This window comes from Ictidomys tridecemlineatus, chromosome 3, assembly GCF_052094955.1.
Source record: "Ictidomys tridecemlineatus isolate mIctTri1 chromosome 3, mIctTri1.hap1, whole genome shotgun sequence".
NCBI classification, from domain to species: domain Eukaryota; kingdom Metazoa; phylum Chordata; class Mammalia; order Rodentia; family Sciuridae; genus Ictidomys; species Ictidomys tridecemlineatus.
Genome location: NC_135479.1, coordinates 24,522,411 through 24,538,386, shown reverse-complemented (window position 1 = coordinate 24,538,386; position 15,976 = coordinate 24,522,411). Strand labels below are relative to the sequence as shown.

The following is a 15,976-nucleotide window of genomic DNA, read 5'->3' as shown; positions in this document are numbered from 1 at the left end:
AGTTGCTTTCCTATTTTTGCAGAAACAAAGTTGCCACATGATGTGGTCCCTGCCACTCTAGTACAGGTCCCTTTGTATTTATTACACTGAGGCCCACTGAGGGCCGTGTAATGGCTTGACTGTAACTACTAGAATATAGACAGATAGCAGTGTTGGGACTTTGTTTGGTCCAAGTGCTGTAGAAAGTAGTTCAATATTTTTCAAAATTTTAAACCATAACCCACAGTAAGAAATCTATTTTATTTTATAACCCATCACATATACACACACTGGGGAAAAAAAAAAACTTTCCAAAACAATGTTTAGCCATACTACATATGGTGTAACACATTAGATATTTTCTATTCTGTTGTATTCTATTCTTTTAAAACATACCAATTGTAATTCACTAAATTAATTTCATGATCTACAAATTGGTTTATAACCCATAGTTTGAAAAGCATGTTTAAGAGAATATGCTTTGGAGCATTACAACTCTGAATTTGGCAATGATTTCTTGGGTACAACAACAAAAGCCCAAAGAAACAAAAGCAAAATTAGACAAGACTACATGGAACTTAAACCTTCTGCACAGCAAAGGCAACAGTCAACAGAAAGAAAAGGTAGCCTATTAAATGGGAGAAAATATTTGCAAACCACATATCTGATAAGGAGCTTGTCTTAGTCTGTTTGGGCTGCTGGAACAAAACGCATCAGACTGAGTAGCTTATAAACAAAGAAATTTATTTCTCAGAGTTCTGGAAAGTGAGAAACCCAAAGCTCAAGATGCAGGCAGATTTGATGTCTTTCAATGGCCTTTTTTTTTTTTTTTTTTTTTTTTTTTTTTAACAGAAGGCATGTTTCCATTGTGTCCTTCTGTGGTTGAAAGAGCTAGCTAGTTCTCTTGGCCTCATTTATAAGGCTCATGAAGGCTCTGATATGAATTTGGGGATATGCATACAGTCAGACTATAAAACTCAACAACAAAAACAGCTGAATTGAAAAATGGGCATGAGGGCTGGGGATGTGGCTCAAGCGGTAGCACGCTCGCCTGGCATGTGTGCGGCCCGGGTTCCATCCTCAGCACCACATACAAACGAAGATGTTGTGTCTGCCGAGAACTAAGAAAAAATAAATAAATGTTAAAATTCTCTCTCTCTCTCTCTCTCTCTCTCTCTCTCTCTCTCTCTCTCTCCCCCCTCTCTCTCACTCTTTCTTTAAAAAAAAAAAAAAAAAAGAAAAATGGGCATGAGCTAGGGGTGCAAATCAGTGGTAGAGCGCTTGACGAGCATGTGCTAGGCCCTGGGTTCTATCCCCAGAACCCCCACCCCTAAAAAAAGCAAAGGGCTTGAATGAACATTTCTGTAAAGAAGATGGCCTATAAACATATTCAACATCACTAATCATCAGGGAAATGCATATCAAACCCACAAAATATCTCTTCATCGCTTCATATATGTTTGTTAAGCTGGTCACTATAAAATAAAAAAGAGGAGTCAAGTTCTTTGGTGGTGTTTTAAAAAATTATTCATTCTAATTTGTTATATGTGACAGCAGAATACATTTCAATTCGTAGTACACATATAGAGCACAATTTTTCATGTCTCTGGTAGTACACAAAGTAAAGTCATACCATTCATGTCTTCATACGTGTACTTAGGATAATGATGTCCATCTCATTCCACCATCTTTCTCACCCCCATTCCCCGTCTCTTTCCCTTACTCCCCTTTGCCCTATCCAAAGTTCCTCTGTTTCTTCCATGCTCCCTCCACCATCCCCATTATGGATCAGCATCTACATATCAGAGAAAACATTTGGCATTTGTTTTTTTGGGATTGGCTTACTTCACTAAGCATATTCTCCAACTCCATCCATTTACCTGTAAATGCCATGATTTTATTATCTTTTAATGCGGAGTAGTATTCCATTGAGTACATATACCACATTTTCTTTATCCATTCATCTACCAAAGGGCATCTAGGTTGGCTCCACAATTTAGCTATTGTGAATTTTGCTGCTATAAACATTGCTGTAGCTGCGTCATTGTAGTATGCTGATTTTAAGTCCTTTGGCTATAGACCAAGGAATGAAATAGCTGGGTCAAATGATGGTTCCATTCCAAGTTTTCCAAGGAATCTCCATTTCTAGATTGGCTGCACCAATTTGCAGTCCCACCAGTAATGTGTGCCTTTCCCCCACATCCTCGCCAACACTTATTGTCATTTGTATTCTTGATAGCTGCCATTCTGAAATTGGAGTGAGATGAAATTTTAGAGTAGTTTTTTTTTAATATTTATTTTTTGTAATTGTAGTTGGACACAATACCTTTATTTATTTATTTATTTGTTTGTTTATTTATCTATTTATTTATTTTATGTGGTGCTGAGGATCGAACCCAGGGCCTTGTATGTGCTGAGCCAGCCCCTTAGAGTAGTTTTGATTTGCATTTCTCTTAATTGCTAGAGATGTTGAACATTTTTTCATATGCTTGTTGATTGATTGTATATCATCTTCTGAGAAGTGTCTGTTCAGTTCCTTGGCCCATTTATTTATTGGGTTATTTGTGGTTTTGGTATTAAGATTTTTGAGTTCTTTGTATATCCTAGAGATTAGTGCTCTGTGCGTGTGGTACAAATTTACTGTCATTCTGTAGGCTCTCTATTCACCTCACTGGTTGTTTATCTTATTTTATTTTTTTGGTGGTGCTGGTGATTGAACCCAGGGCCTTGTGCATGCAAAACAAATGCTCTATCAACTGAGCTATATCCCCAGCCCAGGTTGTTTATTTTGCTGAGAAGAAGCTTTTTAGTTTGAATCCATCCATTTATTGATTCTTGATTTTATTTCTTGTGCTACAGGAGTCTTATTAAGGAAGTCAGGGCCTAATCTGACATGATGAAGACTTGGGCCTACTTTTTCTTCTATTAGACACAGGGTCTCTGGTTTAATTCCTAGGTCCTTGATTCACTTTGAGTTGAGTTTTGTGTATGTTGAGAGATAGGGGATTATTTTCATTTTGCTGCATATGGATTTCCAGTTTTCCCAGCATCATTTGTTGAAGAGGCTATCTTTTCTCCGATATATGTTTTTGGCACCTTTGTCTGATATGAGATAACTGTATTTATGTGGGTTTGTCTCTGTGTCCTCTATTCTGTACTATTGGTTTATAAGTCTGTTTTGGTGCCAATACCATGTTGGTTTTGTTACTATTGCTCTGTAGTATAGTTTAAGGTCTTGTATAATGATGCCACCTGCTTCATTCTTCTTGCTAAGGATTGCTTAAGCTATTCTGGGTCTCTTATTTTTCCAGATGAATTTCGTGACTGCTTTTTCTATTTCTATGAGGAATGTCATTGGGATTTTGATTGGAATTTCATTAAATCTGTATAGTGCTTTTGGTAGTATGGTCATTTTGACAATATTAATTCTGCCTATCCCAGAACAGGGGAGATCTTTCCATCTCCTAAGGTCTTTAATTTCTTTCTTTAGTGTGTTGTAGTTTTCATTGTAGAGGTCTTGAGAAAGTATTTTATTTTTTTGAGGCTATCATAATTGGGGTAGTTTTCCTAGTTTCTCTTTCAGAGGATTTGTCACTGAAATACAGAAATATCTTTGATTTATGGGTGTTGATTTTTATATCCTGCTACTTTGCTGAATTCATTTATTAGTTTTAGAAGTTTTTCTGGTTGAATTTTTTTGGATTTTCTAGGTATAGAATCATATTGTTGTTGGCAAATAGTGATACTTTGAGTTTTTCTTTTCCTATTCTTATCCCTTTAATTTCTTTCGTCTAATTGCTGTTGTTAGAGTTTCAAGAACTATATTAAATAGAAGTGATGAAAGAGGACATCCCTGTCTTGTTCTAGTTTTTAGACGGAATGCTTTCAATTTTTCTCCATTTAGAATGATGTTGGCCTGGGGCTTAACATAGATAGCTTTTACAATGTTGAGATATGTTCCTGTTATCCCTAGTTTTTCTCCTGCCCCAGCCTCCCAAGTAACTGAGATTACAGATGTGCACCACCACTCTAAATTATTTTTTAATTGGAACATTATAATTATACATAATACAAATAATTTTTATAGTTTTGGTTTCTATGCTTGTATTCACAAACTTTTTTAAAATTCTCATGCATATGTTCCTTTAACTCCTTGACAATATTTATCATGCCTCCTTTCAAGTCTTTTTTTTTTTTTTTTTTTTTTTTTTTTTTTTTTAAAGAGAGAGTGAGAGGAGGGAGAGAGAGAGAGAATTTCCAACATTTTTTTATTTCTTAGTTCTCGGCGGACACAACATCTTTGTTGGTATGTGGTGCTGGGGATCGAACCCGGGCTGCACGCATGCCAGGCGAGCGCGCTACCGCTTGAGCCACATCCCCAGCCCCCCTCCTTTCAAGTCTTTACATATTAATGAACCACCGAATTTGGGTCATTTCAGAGTCAATTTCTATTAACTACTTTTTCTCTTGAGTGTGGGTTATATTTTTCTGTTTCTCTGCATTTCTGGCAGTTTCATTTGGAGGCTGGACATTATAAATTATATGTGATGCTGTGACTCATTGTAGAGTCTCTGGATTCTATTTGTTCCTCTAAAGAGTGATTTTTATTTGGATAGTACATTAATCCCAATTCTGAATCTACTGTGATCAGCAGCAACTGAAATCTCTTTGATTAGTTCAGTCTCCAGTGCTGCTTATTTGTTGAGTCCCCTGGAGGCCTTTTTCCTTCATCACCCGCCCCCCTGCTTTCGGTATGTGTAGTTTATTAGGCAGTCATATTGCACATGAAAGATTTCCCCTTTTCACAATTTACCCCATTCCTCTGGCTTGTCTATATTGTAAGGCTGTGACTTTCTGTTGTCCAAGCCATGTGGATTAAGGGTGTCCCTGGACAAAAGGCTGCAAAGCTGCAAATAAGTGCAGTTCTTTTCCCCCCCAAGAATAATTTCCAACCATCCATTTCATCATATCAATTTTCCAAAGTAAGGACATGGAGGTTGCCTTCGGTTCTGTCCCACTACAAATAACACTAAAGTGAATATCCTTCTGTTTTAAAAATTCTGGTAAAAAATACATAACATAAAATTTACTACTTTAAGCCAGATACAGTGGTGTATACTTATAATTCAGCTCCTTGGGAGACAGAAGCAGGAGGATCAAAAGTTTGAGGCCAGTCTTAGCAACTTAGTGAGACCCTGTCTTAAAATAAAACATAATAAGAGCTGGTGTTATACCTCAGTGATAAAATTCCCCTGGGTTCAATCCCTAGCATGCCCTAAACAAAACAAAACAAAATTACCATTTTAAGCACCATAAATGTATAATTCCATGACATTAAGGTTAGTCATTAATTTGTGCAACTGTCACTACTGTCCATTTCTAGAACTTTTTCATCACCCTAAACAGAATTTCTCTCCCCAGTAAATATAGCTCTCCATGCTTTCCTTCCCCCCAGCTCCTGATAACCTCTACTTTATTATTCTGTCTCCACGAATATGACTACTCTATGCTGAGTAGAGCTACATTGGCTTTGGCAACTCTAGCTACCTTACATAAGTGGAATCATATGATATCTGTACTTTTATGTCTAAATTATTTCACTTTCCATGATATTTTCAAGGTTCATTGAGATTGTGGCATACATCAGAATTCTCTTTAAGACTGAATAAGATTTTATTCTATGTATATGTTTTATTTATGCACTCACCTGTTGTTGGTAGACATTTTAACTGTTTCCACCTCTTGGTGGAAAATGCTGTTGGGAACATTGGTGCACATAATTTTTAAAAATATTTATTTAGTTGTAGATGAATATACAATATATTTATTTTTATGTGGTGTTGAGGATTGAACCCAGTGCCTCACACATACAAGGCAAACACTTTACCACTGAGCTATAGCCTCAGCCCCATTGTGTACATAATTTTTAAAGAGCTATCTATTAACTTATTTAGTATATTAAGCCTAGCAGCAATCTCTAGTATTTACAATTTCTCATGTTTAAAGACCTCTACAGGAAGCTGTATATTTTCCCCATCATCTTATCTTTTGCCCTAGTGTTTAACCAATTGTGGCTAGGAAACTCTTCTAACCTAAATCTTTCTTGTTGAGGCTGAATCCCGCTCTTAATTTACTATTTTAACCATTACTGTTTGTTTCATTCAAGAATAGCAGAAGAAGGAGGCCTTTGCTTTCTACAATTTCAATTTAGACTGTTTTCTCTTTCAGCCCTTAACCTCAGTAGAAACTACCCCTGAATCTACCACCTGGGACTCAACCTCTCCAGAGTTGCTACCAAGCCTGACACTGACCACCAGCTCTGAATGCAGCAGCCCAGAAATTGTCAGGATAGTATCCTTTAAATATAAGCAGCAGCAGATTCCCCAGAAGCTCATCCAGGAGAACATATCAAAACCTTCTGTGCCTACAAAATCCTGGAGCTTCTCACACAATTTGAACCCAAGCTGGGCTTTGCTAAAGAATGACACGAAGGAGAAGCATCTGGTGTCAGAGCTATTGGCAAAGCTTCAGTTAAGAGGGAAGTTCTCCTTGTTCCCAGCTTACTGCAGCCCGAAGCAGGTGCTGAGTGACATGTCACGTGAGTGCCAATGTATGCAGGGGTATGTCAGGAGCTTAGGCATGTTAATCAGCTTTCCTTTACTATAACAAAATACCTGAAATCACTGACTTATAAGAGAAAAGTTTTATTTTTAAAGGTTCCAGTCCATGATCGGGGGACACATTGCTTTTAGACCTCTGGGTATGGGCATTGGATGACAATGGTGGGGGGCATGTGGTGGAGCAAAACTGGTCACCTTGTGGCTAGAATGCAAAAAGAGGAAGAAGAAGGGATTAAAGTTGTACAGTTCCCTTCAAGGGCATGCTCTCAGTGACTAAGGTTCTTCCACTAGTCCCTACCTCCTATAGACTCTACCACTCCCAATAGCACCCTGGGGACCAAGCCTTTAACACATGGGCCTTTGGGGGACGCTCAACATCCAAACTGTAGCCTTAGGGGAGAGAGAAACAAATGGAACCAAGTCTAATTTTGGGGGATCCCCAGCCATGAGAAAGGGTTCTTAGACTCTGCCCTCAGGGAAATCCATCTGTTGGTACTCCTAGGGAATCTCTCGCCTAAAAAGACAAAGGATTGAATAGAATGTTGAGTCTGAGGACCCTCTTTGACACTTCCTGATTCTTGTTCAGATGAGTTTGTACCAATTATAGGGAAGAGGAACAATTTGGAGGAGAGGAGCAACAAGTGACTCTGGTTCAGTCAGTTTGGGGCCACAAGACCCTAGTTGGAGGTGTATTTTGCCAGGAATTAGTGCTAAATCCAGCAGCACAGACTGATGATGCCAATGACTTTGCCTTTCCAGAAAAATCCTTCCTGCCAAGGAAGGGCTTCTCCTTTAGCCACAGCCCTGGTGAGAAGACGCAGATGGATGTGCCCTCCCTCCTCCTCTTGCAGAACCCTCACAGCTCTGACTATTCTCTGAAGGACCTTCTGGTGGTTGCCACTCCAGCCCGACTGGATCCAAGGCCTTGCAGGAGCCATACAGGTGCTATGAGGAACCCCCATATACAGGAGCAAGAAGCATACAGCCACTGCCTGATCTCTGGCCCAAAAGGATGTGAAAGGAACTAGGTAGGCTATTCATATTTCCAGAATATGTTGGTATCTTAGCAGGTATATTCTCACTCTTTCTGAAATGTTGAGTAGGTAGGAGGGTAGATGGCTTGATACAGACATACAGGCAAATAAACCATCAAGACTTGCCTCTGTCAAAATGTGAGCCCCTTGTGTCGTGTATTTCTGTTAAGACTGAACTGTCCTCACCACAAAGTGCACTTTGCTTTGCCTTTCACTTATGGCTAACATTGAGAAAGTCATAAACTCAGGTCCCAGAAAGAGCAAGAATCAGACTGACTTTAAAGAGTTGATTTTCACATCCTTCGAGAGCTGTGCCAGTCTGGCTCCAGCCTACATCACTTGCTCTAAAAGCTAACCTTGTAATGGCGGGAGACAGAAAAACAGGCCCATGGAACCGGCTTGATTCCATTGTGTAAAAAGACTGAGAAGGTAGTAAGAGGTTCCTTGTCAGAACTTTAGGGATTCTGAAGGCAGGTCCTATATACACAAGAGAACTCTACTAAATAGTGTAGCCTGGAGAAGAGGGATGTGCTGCTTTTGGCTGTCTATAGAAGAAGGCCATGCATTTGAGTCACCTCTCACTGTAGCCTAAAACACAATGTCACCGAACACGGACTTGGCCCCCTGGTGACCAGTAGCTCACACTGCAGGGGGAGCCTGTGAGTAAATAGTAGCCCACAGGCATCATCTTCAGTATTTGTAAAATTGCATAACACTGGGCCTACCTCGAAATTCTGAATATGTAGGTCCTGAGTAACAGGCCCAGGAATCTGTATTTGAATGAAGCTCCTCTGATAATCCTTTTACCATGCCAAAAGAACTGGGTCTGTTCTTTTCCAAACATCCCACAGGACCAGAATCATGTGGGGAACTTTGTTATACCTAGAGTTTCCAAGCCAGATCTCTGAAAATTCTGACCAGAGGTCTGGAATGTGACCCTAGGAATTGTCCTTTGAATAGGTATCTTGGGTTTGCATTGATTTATAAATGGATCAGGATGAAGCTTGAGAAAGGGGCTTTTGCATACTAAATGATGGTTGAATGAAAGAAGGAAAGGGCGGTAGAGAGTCCATGTGGTGGATTAGGGGTCTTCTTGAGTGTAGTAATAATAGGCCTTCCACGTAACAAGTTTACATACCACAGCTCAGGAATCCTCTGTTCAGTGCTGTGAGGTTGACAAAGCAGCAGTTGTTACCTGATCCCCAATTTGCAGATGAAGAAAATCAAGGTTGAGAATATTGCATGATTTGCCCAACCTCATGTGAGTGACAGATTCTGAACAAATCGCCCAGTGTTTCCTCCTCTTTATCACCCTGCCACAAACTTAAAGTCTGTCCTTCCTGAAAAATTCTTCCATTGTTCTGCCAAAGTCACTATAATCTCATTATCCTTCCTTTGGATGTACTTTTACAATGGGTTGGTCACTGAGCCCCAGGGTACAGATCTTTACAAGAGTTGAACTCTAGAGCTTAAATAACCAATTTTGTAAGATTTTGAGGATAACTAAGTCTTGGTAGAGAGGGTAGCTTCAATGATGGTGGTGGTGACAATGATGATGATGATGATGATGATGATATTGTGTTGCTACTGCTGCTGAGCCTGGCATGGATTGAACCAAGACACACTTACTTTTGGTGTCCTAAAAGCTTTGCACAATTACCTCAGTCCTCAAGGCATTGTTATTCCCTTTTTTTTTTTCAAATAAGGGAAAGCAAAACTTAGAGAGGTTAAGTAATTTATCCAAGGGCACATAGCTTCTTTTTTTTTTTTTTATTGAACCCAGGAGTGCTTAACCACGGAGCCACATCTCCAGCCCTTTTTATTTTATTTTATTTTTTGTTTTTGAGACAGGGTCTTGCTAAGTTATTTAGAGTCTTTGCTCAGTTGCTGAGGCTGGCTTTGAACTTGCAACCCTCCCACCTCAGCCTCCCAAGTTGCCAGGATTCCAAGTGTGCACTGCTGTGCCCTGCTGCACACAGTTTCTTTAACCACTATCCCATACTGTCTCCAGCCATCCATCCTGGCTGCTCTTAAATGACCCATATCAAATATATGAGTTGGTAAGGCTGAAGGAAGACGAATGTTATACAGGTAAAAGGAATGTCTGGTGATTGTGGATGTGAATCATCTAAGCACCTCCTGACCCACTAGGTAGGAATGGTGATGATGAGTTAATTAATTTTAACATTATGGAGGCCATTATAAAAGAAAATCTAAGAGACATCTTCTTTTTTTTCTTCCAGAATCAGATTGGATCTCTCTACCATTTTTTTTTCCTTTCTCACTTCTTACTACCAGGAAATTATTTGTCCTTCCCACAATGTATATAATGTCACAGAACTAACCCAAAGTTTCATTTCCTTATATAGAAATCCTGGTCTGATAAATACCTCCCATTAGCACCACCAAGGCCAATAGCCTTGTATTTTGTATCCTCCCAAAATACAGGACCATGACTTCTAGATGTCATTGGTGCTGTTCCAGTTCACATCCCAACTGCCTCAGCAGTGGCACTCCCCTGCATTCTCATCCAGGACACTCCCCCAAGCAGAGCAACTTGGGGGATGAGTGTTTTAGAGGGCTCATGATCTCCAGGAGTCCAAAGCCCTCAGTCCTCCAACAGGCCTGTGCCAGTTGGTCTTCATCTCTAAAGATAATAATCAGGAATAGGACTGAACATGATGGATAATTCCTGAGTGGTAGAACTGGAGCAGCTGCTACCAGTGAAAGATCAGACCTCCTCCCACTCCAGCCAGCCCAAATCCCCACCACCTCAGTGCCCAGACATCATCTTGCTACTTCCCGTTCCAACCCAGCTCAATCTTGCTGGCAAAGACAGAGGTGAGGTGAAAGTGCCCGTAGATGTTTCTTCCACTGACTTGCAGAAATTATATGCCTTCCCCTCATGTATACATTAATAAAATAAATTGTTGTGTTCAATGCCAGCACAAAGAGCCTGATCCAGAGAGAGGATGGGAATGGGAAGTGGGAAGATAGTTCTTCTGATCACTCCTTACTAAGGAAGCTCCAGATCTATTGAAAATATGTCAGGAGTCTGAGAAATTCTTGGGCTGGGAGCTCAGAGCCCAAGACAGCCTACTTTGGAGTACAATGGCACCTCCATCTCTGCCCAGCTATATTAGTTAGGATTCACTAGAGGGACAGAACCAACAAGATATATATATATATATTTGTGTGTGTCTAGTTATAATATGGTATTTATTAGCTTGACTTAAACATTCAGAAGCTGGACAGTCCCGTCTGCAGGCTGGAGAGCCAGATAAACCAGTAGCTGTTCGGCCCAAGAAGCTAGAAGCCTCAGAGCAAAAGGGACCAACAATGGAGCCCTATTTTGAGGATGAAGGCCTGGAAGTTCCCTGGAGAGTTACTGGTGAGAATCTATGTTGGAAGCCTGAAGTAGATGTAGTCTGGTGTCCACAGGTGATGGTAGCAGCAGTAGAAACCCACCCAAGAACAATTGGGCTTCTCAAGAAGAATTAAGCTTGCATCTGCTGCAGATTCTTCTTTCTAGTTTTGTTGTTGTTATTCCATCCGGGTACCCAGCCTATCTGACAATGCTTCCTATATTCAGGGTGGGTCTGCCCCTTCAATTTGCTGTTCCTCATGTCAGTCATCTTTGGAAACACCCTCACAGATACAGGTGGAAGTCTCTCTCTCTTTTTTTTTTTTCATTTGATAAAAATTTATTGAGCACCTACTGTGTGCAAGGCTTCACACTAACTGCTACAATACAGACAGTATGACAAAACTGTTCATATAATGTAGAATCAGAGCTAGTCCTTAATAGTTTTCCTGATATCAGAGAAAAAGAATGCTCCTCCTACCTGGTTCAGGGAGCTAAGAGCATTGGTAAAGTCTGCTATATGTCCTTTGAGCAACCCAGCAGAAATTTTTGTCTTCAAATCAGCCATTAAGTCAAAACAAATAAGGCACATTTTTAAAAAAAAATTCCCCCCTTTAATTGACCAAAGTAAATCCTTGACATTTCATTTGGTAACCTGCTCAGAATTATAAAAATCATTCCATTTTGGCCCAGCCCATACTGTCCAGGGCAAAACTTCCAGACGATTCTAATGCTACCCGGCTCTGTTCTTATAAACTGCATATAAAAAAAAATCTTCAACATTCTAAATATGAGGCGCTCAGTGCAAAGCGTATCATAGCTGGATGTGACATTTACGTCCTTGACAAGCCTCGATTATCCAGTCCTTTACCTTGTATATCCTGACCAGCCAATGTTCTATGGTATATGCTTCCTCTAGGACATCAAGCTCAAAATCTTTATTACCAATCTCAGCATTTCGGACACGGTCAAAGCCTGGTGGGTGTTTGGCTTCTGTGTAGACCTGCCCAAAGCGGTAGTAACACATCTTGTACATAAGGCAGTTGAGCAGCACTGGAGAACCCTCACGGTCCACACAGAATTCCCCAGTTGGAGTATAATAGTCTTTCTCCTTGATATATTTGCCTGTGTCTGTGCTCCCTCCGATCCGAACCATCCAAAGAAACTTGTTGATATCAGCAGAGGAATACCCAGTAAGGCCTCCAAAAATGACAAGCACATAGCTGACATCAAGCTCCCTCATGATCTCATAGGCTTTTTCTTCAGAGGATGCCATTGCCTGCCCTACTCGAGAAATATGGGCATTATTCCATGTGTTATTGTCTACTAAAATTGTCCTGTTTGCCATAGCTGTAATCTGGTAGCCATAATCCCACCATGACACGACCTTTGCATCCTCTGGAGTATTGTGACGAAGCCAATAATATGCTTTTCGGAAGTTATCAAAAATGATCCTACTGCCATCCCCACCACGGGCAGACAATACAATGGAAGGAGAAGAATAGGCCTCGCTGGTCACCCAGGTTGAATGAAAGGTGTAGGTGATAAGAAAAAAAGCCATGACCAATATCATCCCACTTGCCACTTCATTCTTAATAGGGTAAGTAGAATCCTGTTGCTTCTTGCTTTTCTTGTCTGGGCGACTTATGTCCAGATTCTTCATATATGTGGACAGCACCTGAGAGACTCCAATGCCAGAAAGAATGCACATAACAGGTGTTAACATCAACATTAGACGTACCATTACAGCTGAAAAATACATGCTGGTCACACCATACATGATGATAAAAATCCGGGCATCAGACAGGTTGCTAAAGCAGTAATAGAGACCAAAACGAGGAGCTGCAGATCAAAATAGTAGGAAGACCAGGTTGTGGGCTGATGCTCGGACACAGAAGCAATGATGGGGATGTTGTTCTTAGCATAAGAAGGATCCAGCAGTGAGTAGAAACACCCCGTCCATGGAGATATTTTTCCTGTCAGCATGAGGAGAGCTCCCACAGTGAGTAGGACAAAGCCTACCAGGGATATGACACTACGGAAAAGAACTTCAAATTGCTGTGGATTTAATTTGCTGCGCAGGTAATCCACAAAGGCATGGATCTGGCAAAGACCAAAGACTCCAAAGGCTGCCATGTGCTCTGATGAAAGGACTGGCTGGAAACCCACAAAGGAGATCTGCATGGAAAGAATGGTGCCCAGGCAGTAAACTGTGCAATAGGCCACATAAATCCGGTGGGAGAAACGGCCTGTGAGCATCAGCACCAGAACATGAAGAGGAATCAAGTTGATCAGGAACACATAACCTCCCCATGAGGAAACCATGTAGAAATAAGCAAAAGCACACTTGGCTGCCCAATAGATAGAACCAGTCTTCACTGCCTTGATCCACATGTAGTAGGTGAGGAGCATGCAAAAGATGGCAATCCCTTCATTATCATAGGAACCAGCCACAGATCGGGAGATATATCCAGGAACTACAGCAATCATGGCAGCAGCAAGAAGTCCAGCCCCTGCATCCTTGAGCTCTTTGGTAAGGTGGTACGTGACGATGGTGGTGAAGGAAGAGAAGAGTGGGGCCAGGAACACACAGACATTCCGAATGTCGATGGTGATGTGAAAAAAATGGAGAACATGGTAGATTGCAGCAGAGGTGATCATTAAGCCTGGATAATTTGTTCCTCCAATGATTCGTCCCAAAGGGTACCAGGCCCAGTCATCAAACCAGTTATGGAATTATAAAATCCCTCCTCAGCCAGGAACCTGGTAGTCCGATAATTAAAATACGGATGGAACTCATGGATAACACTTTCGAATCTCAGGACAGCAAAGAGACGAGTGGAGAAAGATAACACAGCAGCCATTGATAGAATGAGAAGCTTCAGAAGAGTGTCCTGCTTCTCATAGGACAATCGCAAAAATCCAAGCTTAGTCATCTTGACATCGATGGGTCACAACAGAAGACACTCAAATAGCTAGCTGGCGTTCCTCAAGAACCCGCTTGGTTCCTTCTGCCATCCATTCAGCGGTGCACCCAACCCTGGCAACGGCGGAAGTCTCTTAATCTTAGGTGTTTCCTAGGCATCTCTAAACCCACTAAAGTTGACAATTCAGATTAATCATCAGAAGGGCATAGGTATAATATCTCACCTTACCTGACAGTTAACTTTCTGACTCTCCAGGAGTATGATTCAAGATTTTTGCCTCATTGCTCTTTCTGAGTTGATCCCACATGAGAGCTTTGCAGGGGGAATATGGGGAGGGTAGAAGTGAGATCTGAAGACCAGCATTCGCTACACAGTGGTGATCCAGGTTTGCCAATGGATTCCCAATGAAATGAATGTCTGGTATCAAGGATGTTGGGAAAGTCTGGGATACTTGAACTCCACTGAACCCCTCAAGCAAAAGACCTTAATTATCCAAGGTATTTAATACTATAAAGTTGTCATAGAGCACAGCTTAGCCTAAACAAATGATATAAGACTTGCAGGAAGTACTACATCTCTCCCCTTTCTTCCCTCATCACTAGTTTTAGCCAGCCAGGCGTCCTGAACTGATGAAAAGGAACTCACTTAATAAGGTAAAATCACAATTTTTTTGGTTTTCTAAGGGACATCTTGGTGCCAGTACCTTTGCTTCTAGAGACAGGGCCAGCTTCATGGACAGGCAATCTGTGCAGTCACTTAGGGGCTCACACATAAAAGGGTCTTGTACTTGGTTTAATGTTCTATTTAATTCTTGAAATTCTGAATAATTTATGATCAAGAAGTCCCGCACTTTCATTTTTCCCTGGGCCTGCCAAATTATGTAGCAGGTCCTACCTGGAGATTCTTAACAGCTCTGGTTACCCAATGAGAAGGCAAAATGTCTGGCTACCTTCCTAGCCCTACCTACCTGCTGTCTGCTGACCCAAAGGGCTATGTAGAGCAATTGTCTGTTTTTCCTGATAGAAGACAAAGGATGCTTGCAGCAGTTCTTGCTTCTGTGGAATGTACAGGTCCTCATATAACTAGCTTAAGCTAAGTGGCACTAACAGAGTGTCGGTACAGGAGAAGGAAACACTGTCCTACGCAGCTGATGACTGAAGTTCACTTCATCAGAGGAGGTGATCTTCAAGGTCGCAGGAGATTTTAAAAAGTGAGATTTAAATGGGATTTTAAAAAGTGGATATGAAGTGTAGACTGGTATATGGACCTAAAATAAAATAAAAACTGCCATCAATGTGATAAAGACCTAAGATCTAGTCCAACTTAGCCAAATTAGAAAGGAAAATTGGGAGATGAAGATGGAAAGATGGTTTAAGAGACCCAGGCACCCTCTCTTTCAATCACCATTATTGCTCCATATGATAATTACTTGTTTGTGTGTGTGTGTCTCTCTCTACTAGAATGTATCATGTTTTTATATGTTTTATTCCTCTTAACCTAGTAACTGGGACATTATTCAGTAAATGCTTGCTGCATGAGTTAATATTGTGGAGATCTAAAATGTTACCCTGGGAAGTGACTGCCTAATTCACTAGGAAATAGGAAACCACTGAAGGATTTTGAATGGAGAGACTTTATTTTGTGTTAAGAAGACGAGTCTGTAAAGATGGTGGAATGGCTGATTGGCAAGGGGAAGAGATCCAGGGTCAGAGAGCTGTTGGGAGGTTCATAAGGTGATCCTGCCTTTGAGTGCTTGCAGCACCAAACAGGATGACTGACTAGAAAGGAAAGAAGGCAGAAGTGTTTCAATAAATCAACTTTTTTTTTTTTTTTTTTTTTTTTTGGTGGTGCTGGGGATTGAACCCAGGGCCTTGTGCATGTGAGGCAAGCACTCTACCAACTAAGCTGTATCCCCAGCCCAATAAATCAGAAGAATAAAAAGAAAATGACAAAGAAGCAGATGACAAAAACATCAGAGAGCTGGGACATGGCAGCTGAGTAGAAGGGTGGAGGGAAAGGAAGGGCTCCAAAAGAATGGAGCCCCCTGAAAGA

At 40.9% G+C, this 15,976-nt stretch overlaps 1 protein-coding gene and 1 pseudogene across 1 annotated transcript in view; one reads left to right on the top strand and one right to left on the bottom strand.

Annotated features, from left to right (window-relative positions):
* The window catches only part of Ttll6 (tubulin tyrosine ligase like 6), a 37,064-nt gene extending 26,491 nt beyond the window's left edge, over positions 1-10,573 (top strand). Inside the window, 3 exon segments of the mRNA XM_078042177.1 lie at positions 6,208-6,577; positions 7,359-7,627; positions 9,877-10,573. Coding sequence (XP_077898303.1) covers positions 6,208-6,577; positions 7,359-7,627 — 639 coding nt within the window. The 3' untranslated portion in view covers positions 9,877-10,573.
* Positions 10,574-11,311: 738 nt separating this feature from the next.
* LOC101972279 (dolichyl-diphosphooligosaccharide--protein glycosyltransferase subunit STT3A pseudogene) lies at positions 11,312-14,043 on the bottom strand (annotated as a pseudogene).
* Positions 14,044-15,976: the final 1,933 nt, after the last annotated feature.